Here is a 20364-nt window from a genome sequence, read left to right as displayed (position 1 = left end):
CTGCAAACTATTAAAAATGTAAAACAGAGAAATTTACATATGCAGCACACACGTGGAAAACGTGGCCCTTAAGGAACTTACTGCCTTCCAGGGAGTTTAAAACAGACACAAAACAAAGAAATGGGAATGCGGGATAATACTGATATTCAGTCACACTGAATGTTACTAATGCATTCATTCAGTAAATACTGACTGAAAGATTTCTGAAAAGGTAAAATAGGCTAACGCTGGGAAAGGGGTCTCCAGGCCATATGTAGGATTTGGAGTGAGGAGAGGAAAAGGCGTTGAGCTTGGAGCTGGGAGTTACAAAAGCTCATTTCAGCATGAGACGTCCATACATACATAGTGCTGAGCACAGCCGCGTCTTGTAATGGCTCCATGTGTACTGACTGGTCCGTAGGTTAGCTAGCCCTGCCTGCCAACCTGAGGGACTGGACTACAGGCACTCAGGAGCTCTTTGAGGCTTTTGAATGAGGGAACGATAGGAGGAAAACAGTGTTACAGGGCAATAACCCATTGGAATAGGATGGGCCAAGAAGGAAAATCAAGAGGCCGTGGCAGGAGAAACAGTTAAGCCATTCTAGTATTTAGGACGAGTGATGAACTAAATGGTGCCATTAGAGCAGAAAGTGACAGTTGGTTGCAAGCCTACATACTGAATAATGTAGTTATTCATGGAATTTGGTGTCATTAAAACAAATAAAAATTATCCATTTACTTTTAAAAACATTTTGTGTATATATTTAGCCATTGAAATGTGTAAATACTTGTTTTAAGACTTTTCATTGCTTCTCAGAAATCTTTGGTGAAAAACATCCTTGATGTTTATATCTTAACTAGAGGCCCGGTGCACAAAAATTTGTGCACTGGTGGGGGAGGGGAGGTGGGGGGGTGTCCCTCAGCCCCACTTGTGCCGTCTCACAGTCTGGGACCCCTTGGGAGATAACCACCTGCTGGCTTAGGCCCGCTCCCCGGGTGGCAGATGGCAGGCCCGATCCCTCGGTGCCTGCCCTGCCTCCCCAGGTCGTGCACACAGCAAGGCCGATCCGGGGGTTGGGGCACCACCCTGGGTCGGGTCGCACACGGAACACCCCAGGCAGGTCACACACGGATGCCCGCTGCCCTGGGTCGCAGATAGCAGACCCAGATGGCGGTGGGGCAGGCAGGATGGCACTGTCCTGCCCTGCCTGCAGTATGCAAATTAGCTGCCATCTTTGTTGGCAGTTAATTTGCATATCGCACTGATTAGCCAGTGGGAGGCATAGCGAAGATATGGTCAATTACCATGTTTGTCTATTATTAGATAGGACTAGAGGCCCAGTGCATGAAATTGGTGCACAGGAGGGAGGGGTCCCCTCAGCCCAGAATGCACCCTCTTGCAGTCCGGGAACCCTCGGGGGATATCCTATCCGCAGAGGTGGGAGAGGCTCCCGCCACCACAGCTGCGCTTGCCAGCTGTGAGCTGGGCTTCTGGCTGAGTGGTGCTCCCCCTGTGGGAGTGCACTGACCACCAGAGGACAGCTCCTGCATTGAGTGTCTGCCCTCTGGTGGTCAGTGTGTGTCATAGCAACTGGTCATTTCAATTCGGTCAATTTGCATACAGTAGGTCCTCAGGTTATGTCAGAGATCCGTTCCTACAGCACGACATAACGCGATTATCCCCGTAAGTCGGAACCCACCTGCATAAGCACCTACATCACTCACATGGAGCACATACACAGCAGTAATGAAGTGAAACAGTAAAAAAAATTTAAAAGAAAGATAACAATTCCTGACCTTGTAGTAAATAAATAATAAAAAACATAAAGCACATATGTACATACATTGAAATGACGGAACTTTTTTTTTTACAAATACTGTAAATGGGAGATGGCGACATAATCACAAAATGACATATGTCAAGTCCAATGTAACCCAAGGACTGCCTGTATTAGCCTTTTATTATATAGGATGGTCTTTGATTGATTACTTCCCACCCACCCAACCACGATTGGGGCCAGGGAGGGACGCAGGAGGTGGGCCAGCCAGGGAGGGACCCTGGGAGGGCTCCAGGGTATGTCTGGCCCATCTCGCTCAGTCCTGATCAGCTGGACCCCAGCAGCAAGCTAACCTACTGGTTGGAGCGTCTGCCCCTGGTGGTCAGTGCACATCATAGCGACTGGTTGACCAGACAACTGTCTGCCCCTGGTGGTCAGTGTATGTCATGGCGAGTGGTTGAGCAGCCTTAGCATATCATTAGCATATTATGCTTTGATTGGTTGAACAGATGACCGGGTGACCAGACACTTAGCATATTAGGCTTTTATTATATAGGAGGATACATCTTCATGTTCGGAGAAAATATTTTAAGAGCACCCTTTTTATAACCCATTTTATTTATGTTGAATATATCTAAATAATTTCAAAAGGATTTGAAGTCAGACAAAGCGTGCAGTTCTTCTAGTCATTAAAAATATATATAACATCAAGGATCTCGTTTGTGAGTTGAACCTTCCACCCAAACAGTCCCACAGTTCAGTGTACCTGGATGGCCTGCCACTCCACAGTAAGTCACGTGGCTGACTATACTGTTGTAGATACTAGACTTTGCTCTGTTCTAATGACCAGCAGGAAGCAGAGAAGCCTTTGATCTTGGTAGGTTTCCCTTACTCCAAAGCAGCCTGCAGCCTGAATGGTCCTGGAAAAGCAGGCACAGAGGTGAGGCCCAGGTGAATACGTATTTTTCTGAAAAATCGGGGGAGTTCTTTCTGTAGAATGTGACATAAATGTAATTTTATACCATAATTATACCAATTTTGGAAGCTACACTTTAATGCCTTTATTTCTAAGAAATTTCTAAGAAATCAAACATTCACTTAAATTGGCAATCACCGCAAGATAATTTTCCTCAATCTTGAAAAGTAAATTTTCTGCTTACTTGCTGTTAGTTTTTATGCGCTATAATGAATAAGTCAATTCATTTTCCTTTCTCCAGGCATTATGAAAAACCTTTGTTTCAGAGCCATTACCATGGCCCTGGGTCTTTATTTTACTGGAGCCATGACAAACCCAGCAAGGAAGAGCAGTATTTTTTTCAATTCTGAGCACCAATGGAATGGATATCGTCTGACAAATTGTTCCTTCACTGGAAAGCAGGATATACCTGTGGACATATCACAGACAGCAGCCACTGTGGATGCAAGTTCCATTTTCTTTAGGGTTCTCTTACAATCTCCCACAAAAGAAGAAAAACAGAATATAAAACATCTGGACCTCAGTAACAATCTCATGTTGAAAATAGCCTTAAGCCCTCTTGCACATTTACCTGGTCTGGAAACCCTAAACCTCAGCAACAATGCCATCCACTCCATCTCCCTGGATCTCCCCGGTCCTAAGTGCTCATGGGTGAAACGCCACAGAAGCAGCTTGAGACGTGGGCTTCCACATCTAAAGCTGCTAATTCTTCAAAGAAATAAACTCAGTGACATTCCCAAGGGTAAGTACAATCTTAAGAGGCGGACTAGACCGAGAACTCCTGAGTGTGTGGAGAGTTCATGTTTTATGCCAATGAGAATTCCATGTTTGCTTTCAGTTTTGAGGAAGTGGCTGAAAGTAAAGCAATTTGATCCAAGCGAATATAATAAAAGGGGTTTCTTTGTGGAATTTGAAGTTAAAATATGTGGAACTTACAGTCAATGCTTTTTCATCTTCTGTCACTATCATTTATATTCATGTTATGTGGATTTGCCAAGAGACACTAGGAAGTATTAAGTGCTAAATAATAATGCATGATTTTAAATTTTACCTGAGAAATAACTAGTTCAGATACTTTTAATATGTAACACAATTCAAATTTATTGCCATATTTGTAATTTTTTCTTAGAATACCTTTTCTTTCTACTTATCCAGTAGCCCTCCAAGTGTAGACTAGAAAAATGCTCATTTTATATATTAAGATGTAAACTTTCTTACTAAGTCAAAATCAGAATTCCTTATCCTGGTTTCTAATGGGATACTCTACATATCCTACTATTCTAATAAACTCTAATCCATTCTGACATTCACTAACCTACATGTTGGCGTTCCTCAGCTAATCCACCAACGTTTCATTTAGAAATTGTGTCAGGTTCATTAGCCAGAGCTTCCTTTGCCCTTTCTATAGTCAGGAGTGATAGGCCATTTCCTTTCCCTGTTTGTGTTTGGTGTTGGGCATTCTTTGCCAAGTACTTACTTTACACAAGACACTATACTATAAAAAGAAGTGGGAGGATATTGTCATTTTTCTCCATCCCAAATGATGCATATTTAGTTTTTCTCATTTTTCACTTCTTTCATTTATTTATTTTTTGCTCTTTCTCCACATCTGGTCTGGTTTTAAGCACCATTTTGACAACAATAGCCTGAAGGGGTGACGGAATTACTATTCCAGCCATCATATCAGCAGAATTGTGTGAGAATGGCAGGAGTCTTCTCTCCCTGACCTTTTCCATAAAAGCAGTGTGCAGTATTTTCAGTGTAAACTAATTTCATCTTATTTTACAATTTTTATTGTATTGTTCTTATTATAAAAGGAATACCTGTTATTTGTGGGACATTAGAATTTGAAGAAAAAATTTAAGGGAAAAATTGAAGTCCTTCATGTAGTGTATATTATTTAAGTTTATTCTTTAGGTCTATGTACATATTTTTATTTCAAATTGGAATATACTTTCCATAATATTTTTATACCATCAAATTGTTTGAATATTTTTACCTAATCAAGCAATTAGATATAATGGTATAACATATGTGATGATATAATATTTTTTAACTAGTATGGTAGATGTGAATCTCAACCCACAAATTCAAGTGTACTAGAGATATAACCTTTTATTGCCTATAATTCAGCATAGTTTCTGATTCTGAGCCCGAATTCTACTAGGATAGGTTGTGGGTGGGGTATAGGGTACTTGTACTTAACCTCGGTCTTTTGTGAGCTTTCCTCTGCCTTTTCTCAGACTTGTACCACAGCTCTAGAATCTTATACCCTCACAAGGCATCAAAGTGTGTGTGTGTGTGTGTGTGTGTGTGTGTGTGTGTGTGTGTTGTCCATCTGTCCCCCTAACCCCATTAGCCAAAGAACATTTCTTTCAGTCTTTTCAGTTTGGAAAAAATCCCCTTTTTGTTTCTTCAAAACCTTCTGTCTAGTTCTAGAAATTCCTTTCCTTTAAAACTTTAGGCCTGTGGAAAACAAAAGCCAGAAAGACTTGTGGACTCCTCTGCTTTGTGCCTCGAAATGTGCCTCCCCTGGAGCACCGACAGAGCTTTCTGCTTGAACGGAGAGAAAGGAAAGGGGGAAAACAGAGGTAAAAGATTAATATGTCAAATATTATCCACCACAAGAGTAAATAGAGAATTGCCGAATGTGTCTCCTGAAGGCAGATGAATTTCCCAGAGCTCATCGGAGGTTAGGGCAAATACAATTCCATTTAAGGACCAGATATCCCTATAAAATGCAGATGCAGCCCCTATCTTCCTTTTCTGAGTTAAACTTGGCCTCCCAAAGTATCAGGGGAAATGTTAACTCGCAAAGGAGAAAAAAGAAGGGAAATGACAAATCCTGTGCCTGATATTCTATTAGAATTCTAGCAAATGAAACCACAGAGAGATGAATGAAACAGCTGGGTCATGGAGTCCAGTGTAAGCACAGAATCTAATTGGATATAATTCAGAGTTCTTTCAACCATAGAATTTTGTGATATGAGTTATTTTTCCAAAATCAACATGCATTTTCCGTTTTTACTGGATTGAGTCCCCTCTAACATCCCTTCCCATTTTATGATTCTGTGACTGTGGCTGGGTGACTCTGGCTTTAAAACCCCATTTTGGAGGGAAAAGCTGGTAAGAGGGGGCTGCCTGCCATGCTGCTTCTGACATTTCCTTGGTGCTTTTTCGATTCCTTTATTCTAAGGTTCTCAACCTTCCTAATGCCGCGACCCTTTAATACAGTTCCTCATGTTGTGGTGACCCCCAATTTCATTGTTACAAATTGAACATAATTAAAGCATAGTGATTAATCACAAAAACAATATGTAATTGTATATGTGTTTTCCGATGGTCTTAGGCGACCCCTGTGAAAGGGTCGCGACCCACAGGTTGAGAACCGCTGTAAGCCTTTTTAAAGGTAACATCTGGATAATGTGGAATTTACTCACAGAATTGCTGTGAGGTGTAAAGAAAAAAATGTCTTTCAAGAACCTAATTTAACATAGTATTTGGCATAATAATGATATTGTGAAAAGTACTTTGTAACCTTGTAAAGCAGTATGCAAATATTAGTTATTATTATTCTCTTGGCACAAACTAAAAATAACAGCCTATTCAGAAACAAATAATAAATCTGTTTTTGTCAGAATCTCAAGTTATCTTTTAAAATGCTAAATAGCCCTTGCCAGTGTTCTCAGTGGTTAGAGCCTCAGCCCTCACACCAAAGGGTCTCAGGTTCAATTCCTGGTCCAGGGCACATACCTGGGTTGCAGGTTCCATCCCCTGACCCCCCATCAGTGAACATGTTGGAGGTAACCAATCAATGTGTCTCTCTCACATGGACGTTTCTCTCTCTCTTTCTACCTCTTTCCTATTTCTCTCTCTACCCCTCTCTCCCTCCCTCCCACTCTCTAAAAACCAATAGAAAAATATCCTCAGGTGAGGATTAACAACAACCACAAAGTAAGTTAAATAACTTCGCAGTAGATGGGACTCCTAGTCCACTGTAATTCATGAGCCAAGAATCATTTGTGTCTAACTATTTATATAGGTGTTTGGTCTGATCGGAAATAATACCTTAGAGATATGTATCTTGGGAAGCAGGGATCAACAACTGGCCTGCCAGCACACGTGTACCTGTATAACTCATGTCCCGTGAGTCTTAAAGCAGTGAGTTTATAGAGCCAACAAAGAGTTGCTTTCACCCAGGAAAGCCCACTTCTGTGAGGGTGAACTATCACAGCGACTCACCCAATGTTAGCCCTGCCTGTCTTCAGAGGCAGCTGTGAAGTCACCAAAAAGCTTCATGTTGGGACAACAACAGAGGAGGTGCCAGCCGATGTGTTTACAAGACAGAAGCCAGCCATGAATTCAACCTTAATGATCATTCTACCTACCTCCCATATATTTGGAATATAGTATTATTAATAATGGAAAATCGGTTTTAAAATTTTAAAACAATGGGGCAGGTCTCCAGTTAAACTATCCCACCTTCATCAGGCAGTATTTCCGGAATGCCCACAGAGTGCCTAGAAATCTCTCAGGTCCAACATGTTACTGGGATTCCAGTTAGGTTGACAGTCCAGATGTGATAGCCTGACATCATTTAACAACGAAGTTTCAGAACCCAAGAGATAAATGTGTTAGAAATGAGATGAAATAATACCTGACTTTGAAACTGGTAGAATTAAAAAAAAAAAATACAACCACAAAATCATGTATTACTAATCATGTAAAAACAAAAGTACATTGTATTCTTTTCATTTGTAGGAAATGAAGCATTTCCTCTTGATTGCTATGATTATGGGAATACCAGTAACCAATTTTTTCAAACAGTTCAGGTTGGCCATAGGTGGTTTAACTCAGTGGATAGAGCATCAGCCTGCAGACTGAAGGGTCCCAGGTTCAATTCTGGCCAAGGGCACATGCCTAAGTTGCGGGCTTGATCCCCAGTAGGAGGCAGCCAATCAATGACTCTCTGTTATCATGGACATTTCTCTCTCCCCCTCTCTCTTCCTCTTTGAATCAATAAAAAAAATTTTTTTTTTCAAAGTTCAGGTTGTAAAGGAGTAACAAAATGTATGTCATTAAGCTAAGAGGGCAAGGTCTTTGGCTCACCTCTACTAGTATAAATTTAACTACATTAAGGGCTAGCCTTATCAATAATTCTTATCTAGGACCATTCCAGACTCTATTCTAATTCTTAGTACTCTTTGAACTTGAAGCCATGACCCTTGAACATTATTGTTCTGTGTTATTAGGTATCATACTTGGGAGAACATTTAGGAAGTTCATAGTCCAAAGGAATATTTTTAAGGTGGTGTAATGTCTGGGCATACCTTCTGTGGCCTTTTTTCCAATAAACACTGAGATAATTTCTTAGAAGTAATAAAACTGCCTCTGGCCTTTTAAATGCAAAGGCTAATCAAATTCCTGCTTTCCCTAGCTTATACGATCATCAGAAAGCAATTCAATAAAAAAAAAGTGCCTCCCTATTTTCTTCCCAACATTTGACTCTCCTCTCTTGAAACAGAATCTACCCTCTGACATCCAAACTCAGCTAATGCACTTCCTAACCTCTTTTAGTCACCTGAATGCACACCCCCTCAACATTGATTCACCATGCAAAATTTTTAAAAGAACATATTTTCCCCCATTGAGAGTGTCAGCCAAGTATCATGGAAGAGTTCTCAAATTCCCGGTCCGTTTTTCAGAGACCCTAAATGAATAAGGTCATATCTCTCATTATCTTTGGATCAGCAGACTAATCAGGACATGTTTCCATAACTGTTCTTTGGCAAAATCCAAGGGAGCAATCCCCATCACATTTCAAATCTTGGCTCACATCATGTCTGCTAACGTCTCGTTACCCGAAGCAAGTCACATGACCAACCTCAACTCAACGGGACAAAGAAGTAAAGTGGATATTTGCTGAATGATGATCTAAACTGTTACACCTGGCTTCCACTGAGCTCAAAATACCTGACCATAGTAATCAAAGATAGATTCAATTTCACCTGCAAGAAACAATTTTTAAGGGAGGAAACTGAGGCATGGAGACCTTAAGTGATACTTTCTGATTCACATCAAAAGTGACAAACAGAGCTGGATAAACCGAACATCTTATAGCCCTATTTGCTATAAGACACAAGTAGAATCACTAAACAATCCCAGTGCATTTGGCATTTTATGTATTCCATGGCCCATACCATTCTCTTTCGTAGACAGCCCAGCCCTACTCCCCGCCTTCTTTTTCCTTTTCAAAACTCAAGTTATCTTTCAGGACCTTGACCATGTCCTCTGTGTGTGTGTGTGTGTGTGTGTGTGTGTGTGTGTGTGTGTATGGCAAAATGGTAATGAATGGTTAAAAGGTCTGAATTTCAATCCCACCTCCACCCGCCATGACGTGGGGCAAATTCTTGCTGCACCTAAGTTTTGCAATTTGTAAAATGGTAATAACCCCCAGGGCTTTGTGAGGATTAAAGGAGATGTTTGTGAAATGCTCAGAGCACAGAAAGAGTACACAATTAAACGGAGGTTTAAAAATAACTTCTTCCTTCCACTCAAAGCTAGCCATGCTCTCCCTTCCGCTGATCTCCTGGCCTACATATTCAATTCAATTAAGTACTGAGAAATTGCAGAACCACAAATTCTCATCCCTGCATAGGACAGGCAGGTATCACAAAAATGTCAAGGAAACTATAGCTCCTTTCATATTCCTGTCTTCTGTTTCACTTTTTCCCCCCCTCACAAACCCATATGTTTGCATATTAAAATATGTAGGAATATTCTCCACAAAGAAACATTTTCTCCAGGGGCAGGAAGGGAAATATTGAAGTGCCTAGGACAGCAGAGAAGCTCACAGATGCTGGGGCACTCAGTCAGGAACGGCAAATTTACCAACCAATATTGAAGTATTTCCCACCAGCATATGCCAGCTGAACATCAGCCCTGGTTCTCTCCCATTTTTTTAAAACATGCAGGTTTCTTGGCCTATTCTTTGTTTTCCTACTTTTGATAGAGACATGAGTAGAAAGAAATCACATTTGTCGGTAAGTCCATGCCCATCTAAGACAGGCGCCCTCATTCAGCTCCAGCCAAACGTCTTGTGCCAGTTGAAACTTCCAATAATCCAAGAGAAGCTAGATATGCAACATTTTTGTATTGAATCTTTATTGTCAGCTCATTAATTTTTAAATCTCTGTGCAGGCCAAACACTGTGACCTCTAATTTATTGCGTGCATGTTATATTCCAGGCATTGGAAGAGTTCACAAAGACATGAAATCTGACCTGAATCATCTTATGGACAGTTGGATGGAGGGGTATAAGTGCTTTGTATAACTAGCAACTTTTTCTAGGTTTTATCATTCAACCAGACACAAGGATTCTATGCTATATTTGTCCTCAGCACCAAAGACAGTACACAAGGAATAAATCCTTCTGGAATTGAACCAACTTGAGCTGTTTTGTGGTAGTTGGTTAAAGACACAGACTACACATGAGAGCAGAGCAGAAGGAAATGTAAAAATGCAGGGCTTCCTTGCGGGACTCAGATGGTAAATCAAATTTGGGAGACGCTGTGATTGGCACCTCCTTCTCAAGCTTTCTTTTCAGTGCCAAATGCACCTCCTGGTGACTCTGGCATCAGGTGAAATACAAAGGCAATTAGATTATTTTGCCAGAATACAAAATCTAGCTAGAATTTACTACCTTCAAAACATACAAGAATGCCTAGAAAATAGTTATAATATTAACCATAAGTACATAAAAGAAAGGATATAGCTACAAAATGAGTCATGAAATTTGAAAACTCTCAGTTCACCCATATAAATAAATCATCAAACAACTATTCAGTTTTATCCATAGTTCAATCAAATGAATATTTACTTATTCTTCAAAGTTAGATTTTTTAATTAATGCTTTTATTATAAAACTAGAGGCCCAGTGCACAAAATTCGTGCATGGGGGTGTCCCTCAGCCTGGCCTGTACTCTCTCCAATCTGGGACCCCTCAGACATCCCTCTTGCAATCTGGGACCACTAGCTTCTAACCACTTGCCTGCCTGCCAGCCTGATCGCACTAACTGCTCTCCCCTGCCAGCCTGATCCCCCTAACTTCTCTCCCCTGCCAATCTGATAGCCCCTAACTGCTCTCTCCCGCCAGCCTGATCACCCTAACCACCTCTGCCTTGGCCCCACCACCATGGCTTTGTCCAGAAGGACATCCGGTCTAATTAGCATATTACCCTTTTATTAGTATAGATTAGCACATGCTCATTGAAAAAAAGAGTTCAATGATGTCTAAAATAAAGCTTCCTTCCTTCTCTAACCCCACTTCTCCTTCTAAGTGTAAGTACTACTAATAGCTTAGTTTACCTCTTCCAGGCGTTTTTTTTTCCTGCTCACTCAAAATATATGATATATGTATATGGGTACAAATGGCTCCTTTTTTCAAGAACACTGGAATTATACTTGATACTGTTCAGCAACTTAACATTTTCCTTCTCATGCAGTCTTGTTGCTCTACCCCATTCTCTTTTATAGTATTCGGTTCCATAGTATTTTATAGTATTGACATACCATGCTTTGTAACCACTTCTCTATTGAAAACCATTTAGGTTGTCTCTAATCTTTCACCCTTACAAACAATGCTGCAATCAATATCACCAGTTTATATTTTAATTTTGTTTTTCTACATTTCCATTGATATTTTAGAGAGAGAGGAAGGGAAAGAGACAAAGAGAAACGTCGATGTGAAATCGGCTGCCTCCTGCATGCCCCTTACTGGGACCAAGCCCAAAACCCAGACAGGGCATGTGTCCCAACCAGGAATTAAACCAGCAACCTTTCTGTGCACAGGACGATATCCAACCAACTGAGCCACACTAGCCAGGGCAATATTTTAACTTGCTTTTTAATTTTAATAGGATTGTGGAAACTGAAGTCATTACAGAGTTTGGATCTGTCATTCAATGGGATATTGCAAATTGGTATGTTTGATTTTCATAACTGCCTGCAATTGGAGAACCTCTATTTAAGGAGCAACAAGATATTCAGAATTCATCCGGAAGCCTTCAAGGACCTCAAAAAGTTACAGGTTATAAAATAATTTTTATAATATTTCAAATACACAGCCATATGAGCAGTGACATTAGAAGAATGTTTGAAGAGTGTTTTCATGTCCAGTAGTACTGACTATTAGTCAAAACATGTAAGTCTATTTTAAGATTCCTTTAAAATCGCTGAAGTCTCTCTCTTGCCTTAAAAATCAATGGTCTCAGTAATGGACATGAATTTTTCTTGAACACAATACTCAGCAGCAACAATTGGCACATTATTTTTTTCTAAATCAAATTAAACTTGTCGCTGGCTTCAATCAAGGTGTTGGCCAAGACTGGATTCTCACCTGAAGGCCTAGGTGAAGCTCACGGGGAAAAGAAGGGGAAACTTTCATTCAGTTCCTTGTGGGCATTGACTGAGGGCTCTGTTCCTTGCTAGCTGTCAGCCTGAGCCTGCCCTCCGTTCTGTGCCATGTCAGCCTCTCCATAGGGCAGCTCACCGCATGGCAGCTTGCACCACAGCCCAAAGGAGAGAGCCTGCTAGGACAAAGAATATGAGATCCATCGAAGTGATGTCCCATTGCTTTTGCCATACTCTGATGGTTAGAATCAAGTCACAGGCCCCGCCTACACTCAAGGGGAGGAGATTTCTCAAGGGCATGAATACCAGGAGACAGAATCATTGGGGACTCTTTCAGAATCTGCCAAATTATAAGAACAGATGAGAAAGCCCACTGAACTTGACAGTGCTCCCCAATTCACCACAAATAGGTAGTCAGATTGCCGGGGGATCTCATTTAGTATAGTGTCTACTGATTATAAGTATATGTGTGTGTGATTGCCCTATTTCTGTTTTATTTCCTATGCATTTTTATTGTACTTTGTAAGTCTTCTGCAGCTCACAGGTTATAGATGCTGCAGGCAAACTAAAAAACAATCCCAAGAATGATTTAAATCATCTGTAATTCTCAATTCACCTGAACTGCCCAGAATTATACAGTCTCTCCTTCTCTAATATTCCTTTTACATGTTTGGTAATAACTTAAAAACTGGTTTTGAAACAGGATGAACATATTTGGTACCAGAAAGCTGCATATTAAAATAGATGGTATGTGGGTTGTTGTTTTTTTCAGGAGATGCATTTAACATTTACACAGTGCAATATGTCTTCCCATGTCAGAATCTTCTCAGAAGCCAGATAGAGTTTTCATATGATGAATTCATCATCATGTTTAGATAGAATACATTTGCATTAGCATTTCAAATTAGCATCCTTTTTCTTACTCTTACTCCATTCTTCTTAGATTCAGTGATTTGTGTAGCAACGTATGCTTCTCCCAGGCTTTCTCTAATGTACACTCCTGCCACTGATGGTGGATGGCTGTTTCTTTAGCCACATTGGACTATTCTGTTTTAATCTTTTCTCTGAAATTATTTCTCCTGAATCATCTTATTAGGTTTCTGGCCAGTTTTGCTTTCAATTCAATGATTTGTCATATCATAGTTGCTAGACTAGGGAAAAAAAAAGAAAAAAAAGAAAAAAAAAAAAGCCAGACGTGCACTAAAAAGAAAAGAACTACCTGAAAAACAGTAGAATATTTCACTCAGTTGTTGAGGAGGGTTACGTAAGAAAATTATTGATCCTTGGCAAGACCAAGCCAAAAAAAAGTTTTGTTTTTTTCATTCCCAATCCCAGTCTCCTACTTCCTATTTTTGGCAACCTTCCTTGGGGAGTCAAGACTGCTTGGTTACTCAACATGGGAAAGGTCAGCCTCATTGCTCATGTCCAGGGAGAATTCTGACTCAGCATGTAGTGGTCTTGGTGATGGTGCCATTGGATTAATTGTTTGAATCAGCTCTTAGGAGTTTATTTAACCCAGGATATCAACGCTGCTTTTCCCGTGATGTTTATAAAACATCTGACCTAGATAACATCCAGCCTCTCTAATTTTCACCCATAGCCCTCTTTTTATTTTTCAACAAGGCTTTTATGATTTTCCCTTCTGATAACCATCTGCCCCTTCCTAGGCCCCAAGACCCCACTCTGGTGCCTCATGCTCCAGGCCTCCTCCACCGAGCCCTTCACTCCAGTTTGGTGAGAGCTCAGGCTCCAGGAGGGCGTGTTGTGGAATAGAAGGCACACAGGGAAGCCAGATCAGATTTCAACGCTGCCATTTCATTCATTCATTCTTTTCTCCACTATTTAAGGAGCAGCTGCTATGTACTAGGGGCTTGTGGAATATACTGTGTGCCCTAGCCCAGTTTCCTCCTCTGTAAAAAAAAAAAAAAAAAAAAAAAAAAAAAAAAAAAAAAAAAAAGTGGGGGGGGTGGAATGAGTAAAAAAAAAAGGGGGGGGTGGAATGAGGAGTTTGTTGGGAGGTTTAGAGATAATATATGTAAAGCACCCAGTGAGGTGCCTGGTGCACAGCAGTGCTCTGCGAATGGTAGCTAGAGCTGTACCTAACTGTGCTTTCCCTGCTGCATCATGCCACGGACACATCCATCTTCAACGGGTCCTTCTCTGTGTTTCTAATGTCACTGAGTCCTTTTTGTTCCCTGGTTTCCCCTTCATTTCTGATTAGACTAGAAAAACTGGTCATCTTGTGCATACTAAGTAGTGCAGATGCAGAGAAATGTACTACTACCCTTGAAGCAAAAGATCTCTCTTCGCTACTTGTGGTCAGCCGCAGTTTTGTGTTGTATGGGCTCATCATTCAGTATCTTCTGCCACTTTCAAGAACACTGTGCTCCTAGACATTTTAGTTCTGGTATCTAATTCTAGACCTTGATCTAGGCCTTGATAACAATGGTGAGTCCAGGTTTTATCTAACAGTACAAATCACAGCTCATAGGAAAAAAGGAAGGGAAAATGATTGATCATCTAATGTAGGCACCATACTTAAACCTTTTGCATGCATTTCATCCTAACAACAACCTTGGCAGGTAGGCTCATGGAAAGTAAACAGTTTGCTTAGGCTCACAGAACTGTTAGAGACAGAGCAGAGATTTACGCCCAGGTTCCTCTGACTCTCAAATCAGCGCTAGCTTCTTATTGCCTCCATAAAGGCACAAACAATATCTGGAACTCGTCTATTGTCTCTAAGTGTCTTTATTCAAAGACTGGCCCCAATGTGCTTCTTCTTGAGCAGGTTGTGGACCTCAGCAGCAATGCTCTGACCGCCATCCTGCCCATGATGACCATTGCTCTAGAGCTTCCCCACCTGGAGGCTGACTTGGCCCATAACCAATGGCAGTGTGATGACAGCGTGACCATCTTCCAAAATGTCATTTCTGAATCCTGGAGGAGAAAGTGGGATGTAATTTGCAACAAGTCTATAGGTATGTCAGTAGTACCGCTTCTCTCTGAAAGGGTTCCAGCTGAACTGAAAATAAATAAATAAGCAAATAAACAGACGAACAAAAAACAGGACCAATTTAGTCTCATTGGAAACAATGACAGCAAGAGTGGTGATCCATGGCCTTGGGCAGCCTCAGGCTGTGTCATAGAGCAGTCATTGGTTTCTAACTGTTTTCCTCAGTCATGAGTGAGTTTCTTTATGTGGCCAAAGAAACCTAGTTCCTCTGTCTCAGAAACTTCATAAGGAGAGAATTTTGCCCTGAAGACCCCACAAGTGTCATATTTTTATTTTTATTTTTTTATAAAATATATTTCTTTATTGATTTCAGAGAGGAAGCGAGAGGGAGAGAGGAGAGAGAGAGAGAGAGAAACATCAATGATGAGAGAGAATTATTGATCAACTGCCTCCTGCACACCCCCTACTGGGGATCGAGCCTGCAACCCAAGCATGTGCCCTTGGCTAGAATCGAACCTGGGACCCTTCAGTCCACAGGCCAACACTCTATCTACTGAGCCAAACCAGCTAGGGCAAGTGTCATATTTTTAAATCCCAATTCTTAACAAATAATCAAAGAAAGAACTTTTAAAACTTGAAACATGATTAGTTTAAATGTTTGCCAACATCCTAAAAATATAATCATACACAGACACAAACACACATTTTAAAAGTAGATTTTTCTTTTCTTTGTTCCCTGCCACTCTCCCAACATGCTAAAATATGTTATTGGAGTTGAATATTCTGGAAAGTGGTTTCCACTATTTTTAAAAATATATATTTTATTGATTTTTTACAGAGAGGAAGGGAGAGGGATATGTAATGGGGTGACCCACAGAGACAACCACCAGGGACTCAGATCAAAATTTAGGAGTCTTTATTAAGCTGGCCAGCAACTACAGTTACATAACCCTTTCGAAGCAGAGGCTGAACTGCAGTGCCGACTACAGGAGTTACATTTTATTATTAAATTCTGTGAAGGCCCAGAGAAAAATGTGTCTTTCAAATTCTGGGCCCCCAATATGGAGGAAACTCCTTTTATTTATACTTTTTCCAGTCCTTTGTCTCCCAAATTTGGAATGAGACTTCCGGGAGAAAGAAGGCCTGCATGCTGGGATGGGGCCATGAGGCCACATCTCAAGGCCTGGCCTGATGTCAGTACTTTCCTATCTATGTGTTTTAGGACAGCGTGCCCCGCCTGGCCGAAGCGCCAGATATGCAGCCCAGCACAGTATAGTTAGAAATATCAATGAGAGAGAAACGTCGATCAGCTGCCTCCTGCACACTCCCTACCCGGGATGTGCCCGCAACCAAGGTACATGCCCTTGACTGGAATCGAACCTGGGACCCTTGAGTCCACAGGCTGACGCTCTATCCACTGAGCCAAACCGGTTAGGGCAGTTTCCACTATTGTGTTGGCTTAAACTTCTAACTGGGGAGTGGGAAAGAAAGTCAGATTTTTTTTTTTGAATAGTCCTGGATTCTGTTCTGTTCAGGACTGACATTAAAGTAGGAACATGGCCACGCTTCCCACGTTTAGAAGAAGACCACGAAGATCGGAGGCAGGCCAGTGTTGTCAGCCACACGTGTCCTGTCCTCTCTCAAAGCCGCCCTGGCTTCTGAGTGTGGAGGGCAGAACACCAGGAGCCACTAGAGAGCCCTGGGCAGTGCTGTGCTCGCCAGCACTGGGCACGCTGAGGAAATGATGCTGCGAACATGGGTAGGGCTGAGGCAGACTTTGCCGGGGGCTGATGGGATGTTCTCAAGAACGTGCAGTAGGTCAGGGTCTGGAAGAAGGAGACGTAAGGAGGTTACCCCTCCAGCCTGGCTTCTTTCCCTGCCACAGGTAGCCATCGTCAAGAAGCCTGAGAAACACACCGATCCTGGGCTGGTGAGCAGCAGCCCTGAGCCCACAGCCACGTGTGAATGCACACGGAGCCGTACTGCCGGCCTTAGACATCATCGGTCAGTCAGGAGCGCTGCTTATCATCATGCAATATGCACTTTAAATATAACCATGGGCTCTAATTTCCATGTGTTTTACCCCCACTTTCAGGGCACGAGGAGGCATACGGGTGGACACCCAGAAGCAGAATTCCCAGGGAGGCCCACCTTCCTCACACGAATCGGAATCACAGGAAAAGCCTCCTAAGGAGCAAAGCTGGGAGGCCCCAGGCAGGGATGCATGTGGGCTCATCCACGCCGGGGAAGAAGGACCGCCCAGGCTCCGATGCCGGCGAGCAGCACAGACGGCCGCCGAGACGGGTGAGGAGCACCCAGGATGTGCAAGCGGCTGGCAGGACGGAAGCCGCGTCCCAGGACCTCGCCCTGGCCGTGTGCCTAGCGGTGTTCATCACATTCTTCGTAGCTTTCTGCCTGGGGGCTCTGACGAGGCCGTATATCGACAGACTGTGGCAACGGAGGTGCAGAAAGAAAAGACCCGGTCCTGCCCTTGGGTATTCCAACCAGGGCTTCTACGATGAAACGGAAGCTGCGGGGGCCGTCCAGCACCCAAGGGTGGATCTGCACCAAGCTCACCATGGCCTAAGCCTCTGTGCGCCCCAAGACGCTTTCTCGGGGACACAGGCCAGCCCACAGGCTGCTGTCATTGCTGGCAAAAAGGAGCCTGGCCACGGGCAGAGCAGGGGACCGCGTGGGGTCAACACTGGGGCAGGGAGGAGGAAGGATCACCTGCTTCCCAATGGCCAAGCAGCCGGTTCCGTTATCCGCGGAGGGCCCGGTGCTGACAGTAACCCCCGCGCGTTAGCAAGACAGGACCGCGTCTGCAGGCATGGTCTCCGTGGAGAAGTTGATTCTGAAACGGAAGATTCGCTCAGTGAGCACTCAGTGGGCATCCCTGCGATTGCTGGCAGATTACGAACTGGCTCTGGCTCCATCCATAAGGATTCGAATGCATTAGACCCACCACTGTCAAGAGAAATGACGGCTGCTCTCTCTCAAACGCAAATATGTACAAAAGCACAGAGGACGGGAGGGCCCGGGGACAGAGAGGGCGCGCAGCGGGCACCGCTGGAGTTTCCTAAGGAAGTGCCAGTGCGCACTCCCAGTTTGCTGGACGCACAGGGAGCCAGTGCTGAGAAGCAACATCCCACCTACTACGGTTCAGCCCAACTCGGTGACCTAGGACATGTGGGCCCGTCCCCAAAGGCCTTTCCCCCAGCACGGGGCAGGGACCTACATGTCACTCCTGCTCACGAGGACCCAGCCCAGAGACACGCTCCTCCTGACACGCGGGACGAGCTGGACACCAACTCCGATTCCGATGAAGGCTCTTTATTTACTCTAAGCTCCGTGAGTTCAGAGGGCGCACGAAATGTGAGTGGAGAAGAGGCAGATGGGGAGGAGAGTCCTGGAACCAGTGAGCTCCCGGAGGACGGGGACCCAGGGGTGAGGAGGGACACCGTGACATCATCCGAGAGTCTTGAGGACATCACCTTCCGGAAGGCTCAGGGGAAATGTGAGAATCAGGAGGATCCCTTTGGAAAACCTCTCATTTCTGGTTCAGACTCTGGTTTGACCAAGAGTCATCGGGAAAGTGCCTCTGACACCCACACATGTGAGAACCCAGGGACCGTCCCCGGGTCACTGGGTGACAGTGCTGCCCGTGACACGACCCCGGGCACGTTCACTTATGGCTGCGTCACGGCTCCTCGGTCTGAGGCAGCAGGGTGGCATTGCTCGCTCAGAGACCTAGAATTTTCCACTGTGGAAACACCACCGTGTCCTGCAGAAGCTCCCCCGGGTCCTGATAAGACTGCCTGTGGTGAGAGAGATGCAGACATGTGTACATATGAACCTCTCACTCAGGGATCAGACCCGGATGAAAGCAATCGTCCCTCACAACACGATTCTGCAGGGGGCAGCACGCATTCCAGCCCGATGGACACAGGTGCCCCTGAGGCCCATGAATCCAGAGAGGCTATGAGTCCAACACAACTGTTACAGTTCTCTGGTGACGAACCAGCTCCTCAGGGTGAAAGAGGAGGAGGGGACTATTTTGAAGAGGGTTCCAAGAGCCAGGTACTATTATTACAAGCGCTTCCCAATAAAACCAGTCCGTTAAGAACACGGGAGCCCTTCGGTGATGGAGACGGGGGTAAATATTCAGAGGAGAATCTATTGCAACTAGAAACAGATGATTCTGACTTCTGTACTCAAATGCAGACCCACAGCGACCTGATGGGGGTTGCCCGTCTAGGTGAGGACCGGCTCTCCTATAACAAAGACGAAGATGTTCAACGTGAAAGTCAAAGGCAATGCAAGTAACATTCTTAGTACAGATTGGAGCACTGAGGTGGAACGGCTGAACAGATTTTAACAAATTCTGCACAAAGAACAGCACAGCTTTTGGGAGGTTGATCACGAACCTACACAACTGGAGGGGTTCAGAGATTTTCTAAATATTTGTAATAAGTTGTGTTAAAAGTTGGACCATTTAGCCATGGCTGGTATGGCTCAGTCGGTTGGTGGTTGTCTTGTGCACAGAAAGGTTGCTGGTTCATTTCAGGTCAGGGCACATACCGGGGCTTCAGGCTCGATCTCCACTAGGGGGCGCGCAGGAGGCAGCCACTTGATGTTTTGCTCTCACATTGATGTTTTTTTTCTCCCTTCCTCTTTCTCTAAAAATCAATTTAAAAAATCTAAAAAAAAAAGTTGGACCATTTTATAGAACAAAGAATAAATTAAAAATCAATTTTCAAGAAGGGAAGTGATGGTTTTTGCAAAAGAAAAAGAGTCTCCACCATTATCCCTGCTTCTCCCTTCTTTGGCCTGACTTGCCAATCAGGGCTCTCATGATCTGTGATCTTCTGTTTATCCTCCTGCTTCTCTGACATTTTCCCCTTTGCTTTCCTGGCACTCCTCCTCGGCTGGTCCTCTTTAACAGCATTCCTCAGGGGTCTGTTTCAAGTCCCCTGCATCTCCCCTTTGCCCCTCTCCTTGGACCCCGCTGCTTCACGACCAGCTCTATACAGGTGACGCCCAGGTTTGCACCACTAGGCCCAACCTCCCTCCCAACTTCCAGACTCACATTCTCAATCCAAATGCCCAAATTCACATAGATCTTCCTGGGACCTAAAATCCATCGTTTTCCTTCACAATCATGATGTCCCATATTCTTTGTATTGGTCAGTAATATCATCACATCCATGCAACAGGACCGGTTCACATTTTTGACTTATCTCTGACTCCTCTTTTCTATCCTATAT

The 20364-nt window shown here is 43.4% G+C and overlaps 1 protein-coding gene across 1 annotated transcript; it reads left to right on the top strand.

Annotated features, from left to right (window-relative positions):
- The first annotated feature begins 2947 nt into the window (after positions 1-2947).
- LRRC66 (leucine rich repeat containing 66) lies at positions 2948-19687 on the top strand. The gene is made up of 4 exons (XM_036333688.1): positions 2948-3475; positions 11652-11821; positions 14933-15122; positions 17193-19687. Exons 1-4 carry the CDS (start codon positions 2980-2982, stop codon positions 19421-19423), a joined length of 3087 nt encoding a protein of 1028 aa, XP_036189581.1. The 5' UTR covers positions 2948-2979; the 3' UTR covers positions 19424-19687.
- Positions 19688-20364: the final 677 nt, after the last annotated feature.

The sequence above is a fragment of the Myotis myotis genome, unplaced genomic scaffold, assembly GCF_014108235.1.
Source record: "Myotis myotis isolate mMyoMyo1 unplaced genomic scaffold, mMyoMyo1.p scaffold_m19_p_1, whole genome shotgun sequence".
NCBI classification, from domain to species: domain Eukaryota; kingdom Metazoa; phylum Chordata; class Mammalia; order Chiroptera; family Vespertilionidae; genus Myotis; species Myotis myotis.
The sequence above is the reverse complement of the archived record's forward strand: the minus strand, read 5'-3'. Positions and strand labels throughout refer to the sequence as shown.

What these genes read in the sequence shown, in the direction of transcription:
- LRRC66 (XM_036333688.1), top strand. Translation starts at nt 2,980, where the DNA reads ATGAAAAACCTTTGTTTCAGAGCCATTACCATGGCCCTGGGTCTTTAT. An exon ending in AGGACCTCAAAAAGTTACAG is followed by an intron (nt 11,822 to 14,932) that starts GTTATAAAATAA and finishes CTTCTTGAGCAG; the next exon opens with GTTGTGGACCTCAGCAGCAA. An exon ending in AATTTGCAACAAGTCTATAG is followed by an intron (nt 15,123 to 17,192) that starts GTATGTCAGTAG and finishes CCCCACTTTCAG; the next exon opens with GGCACGAGGAGGCATACGGG.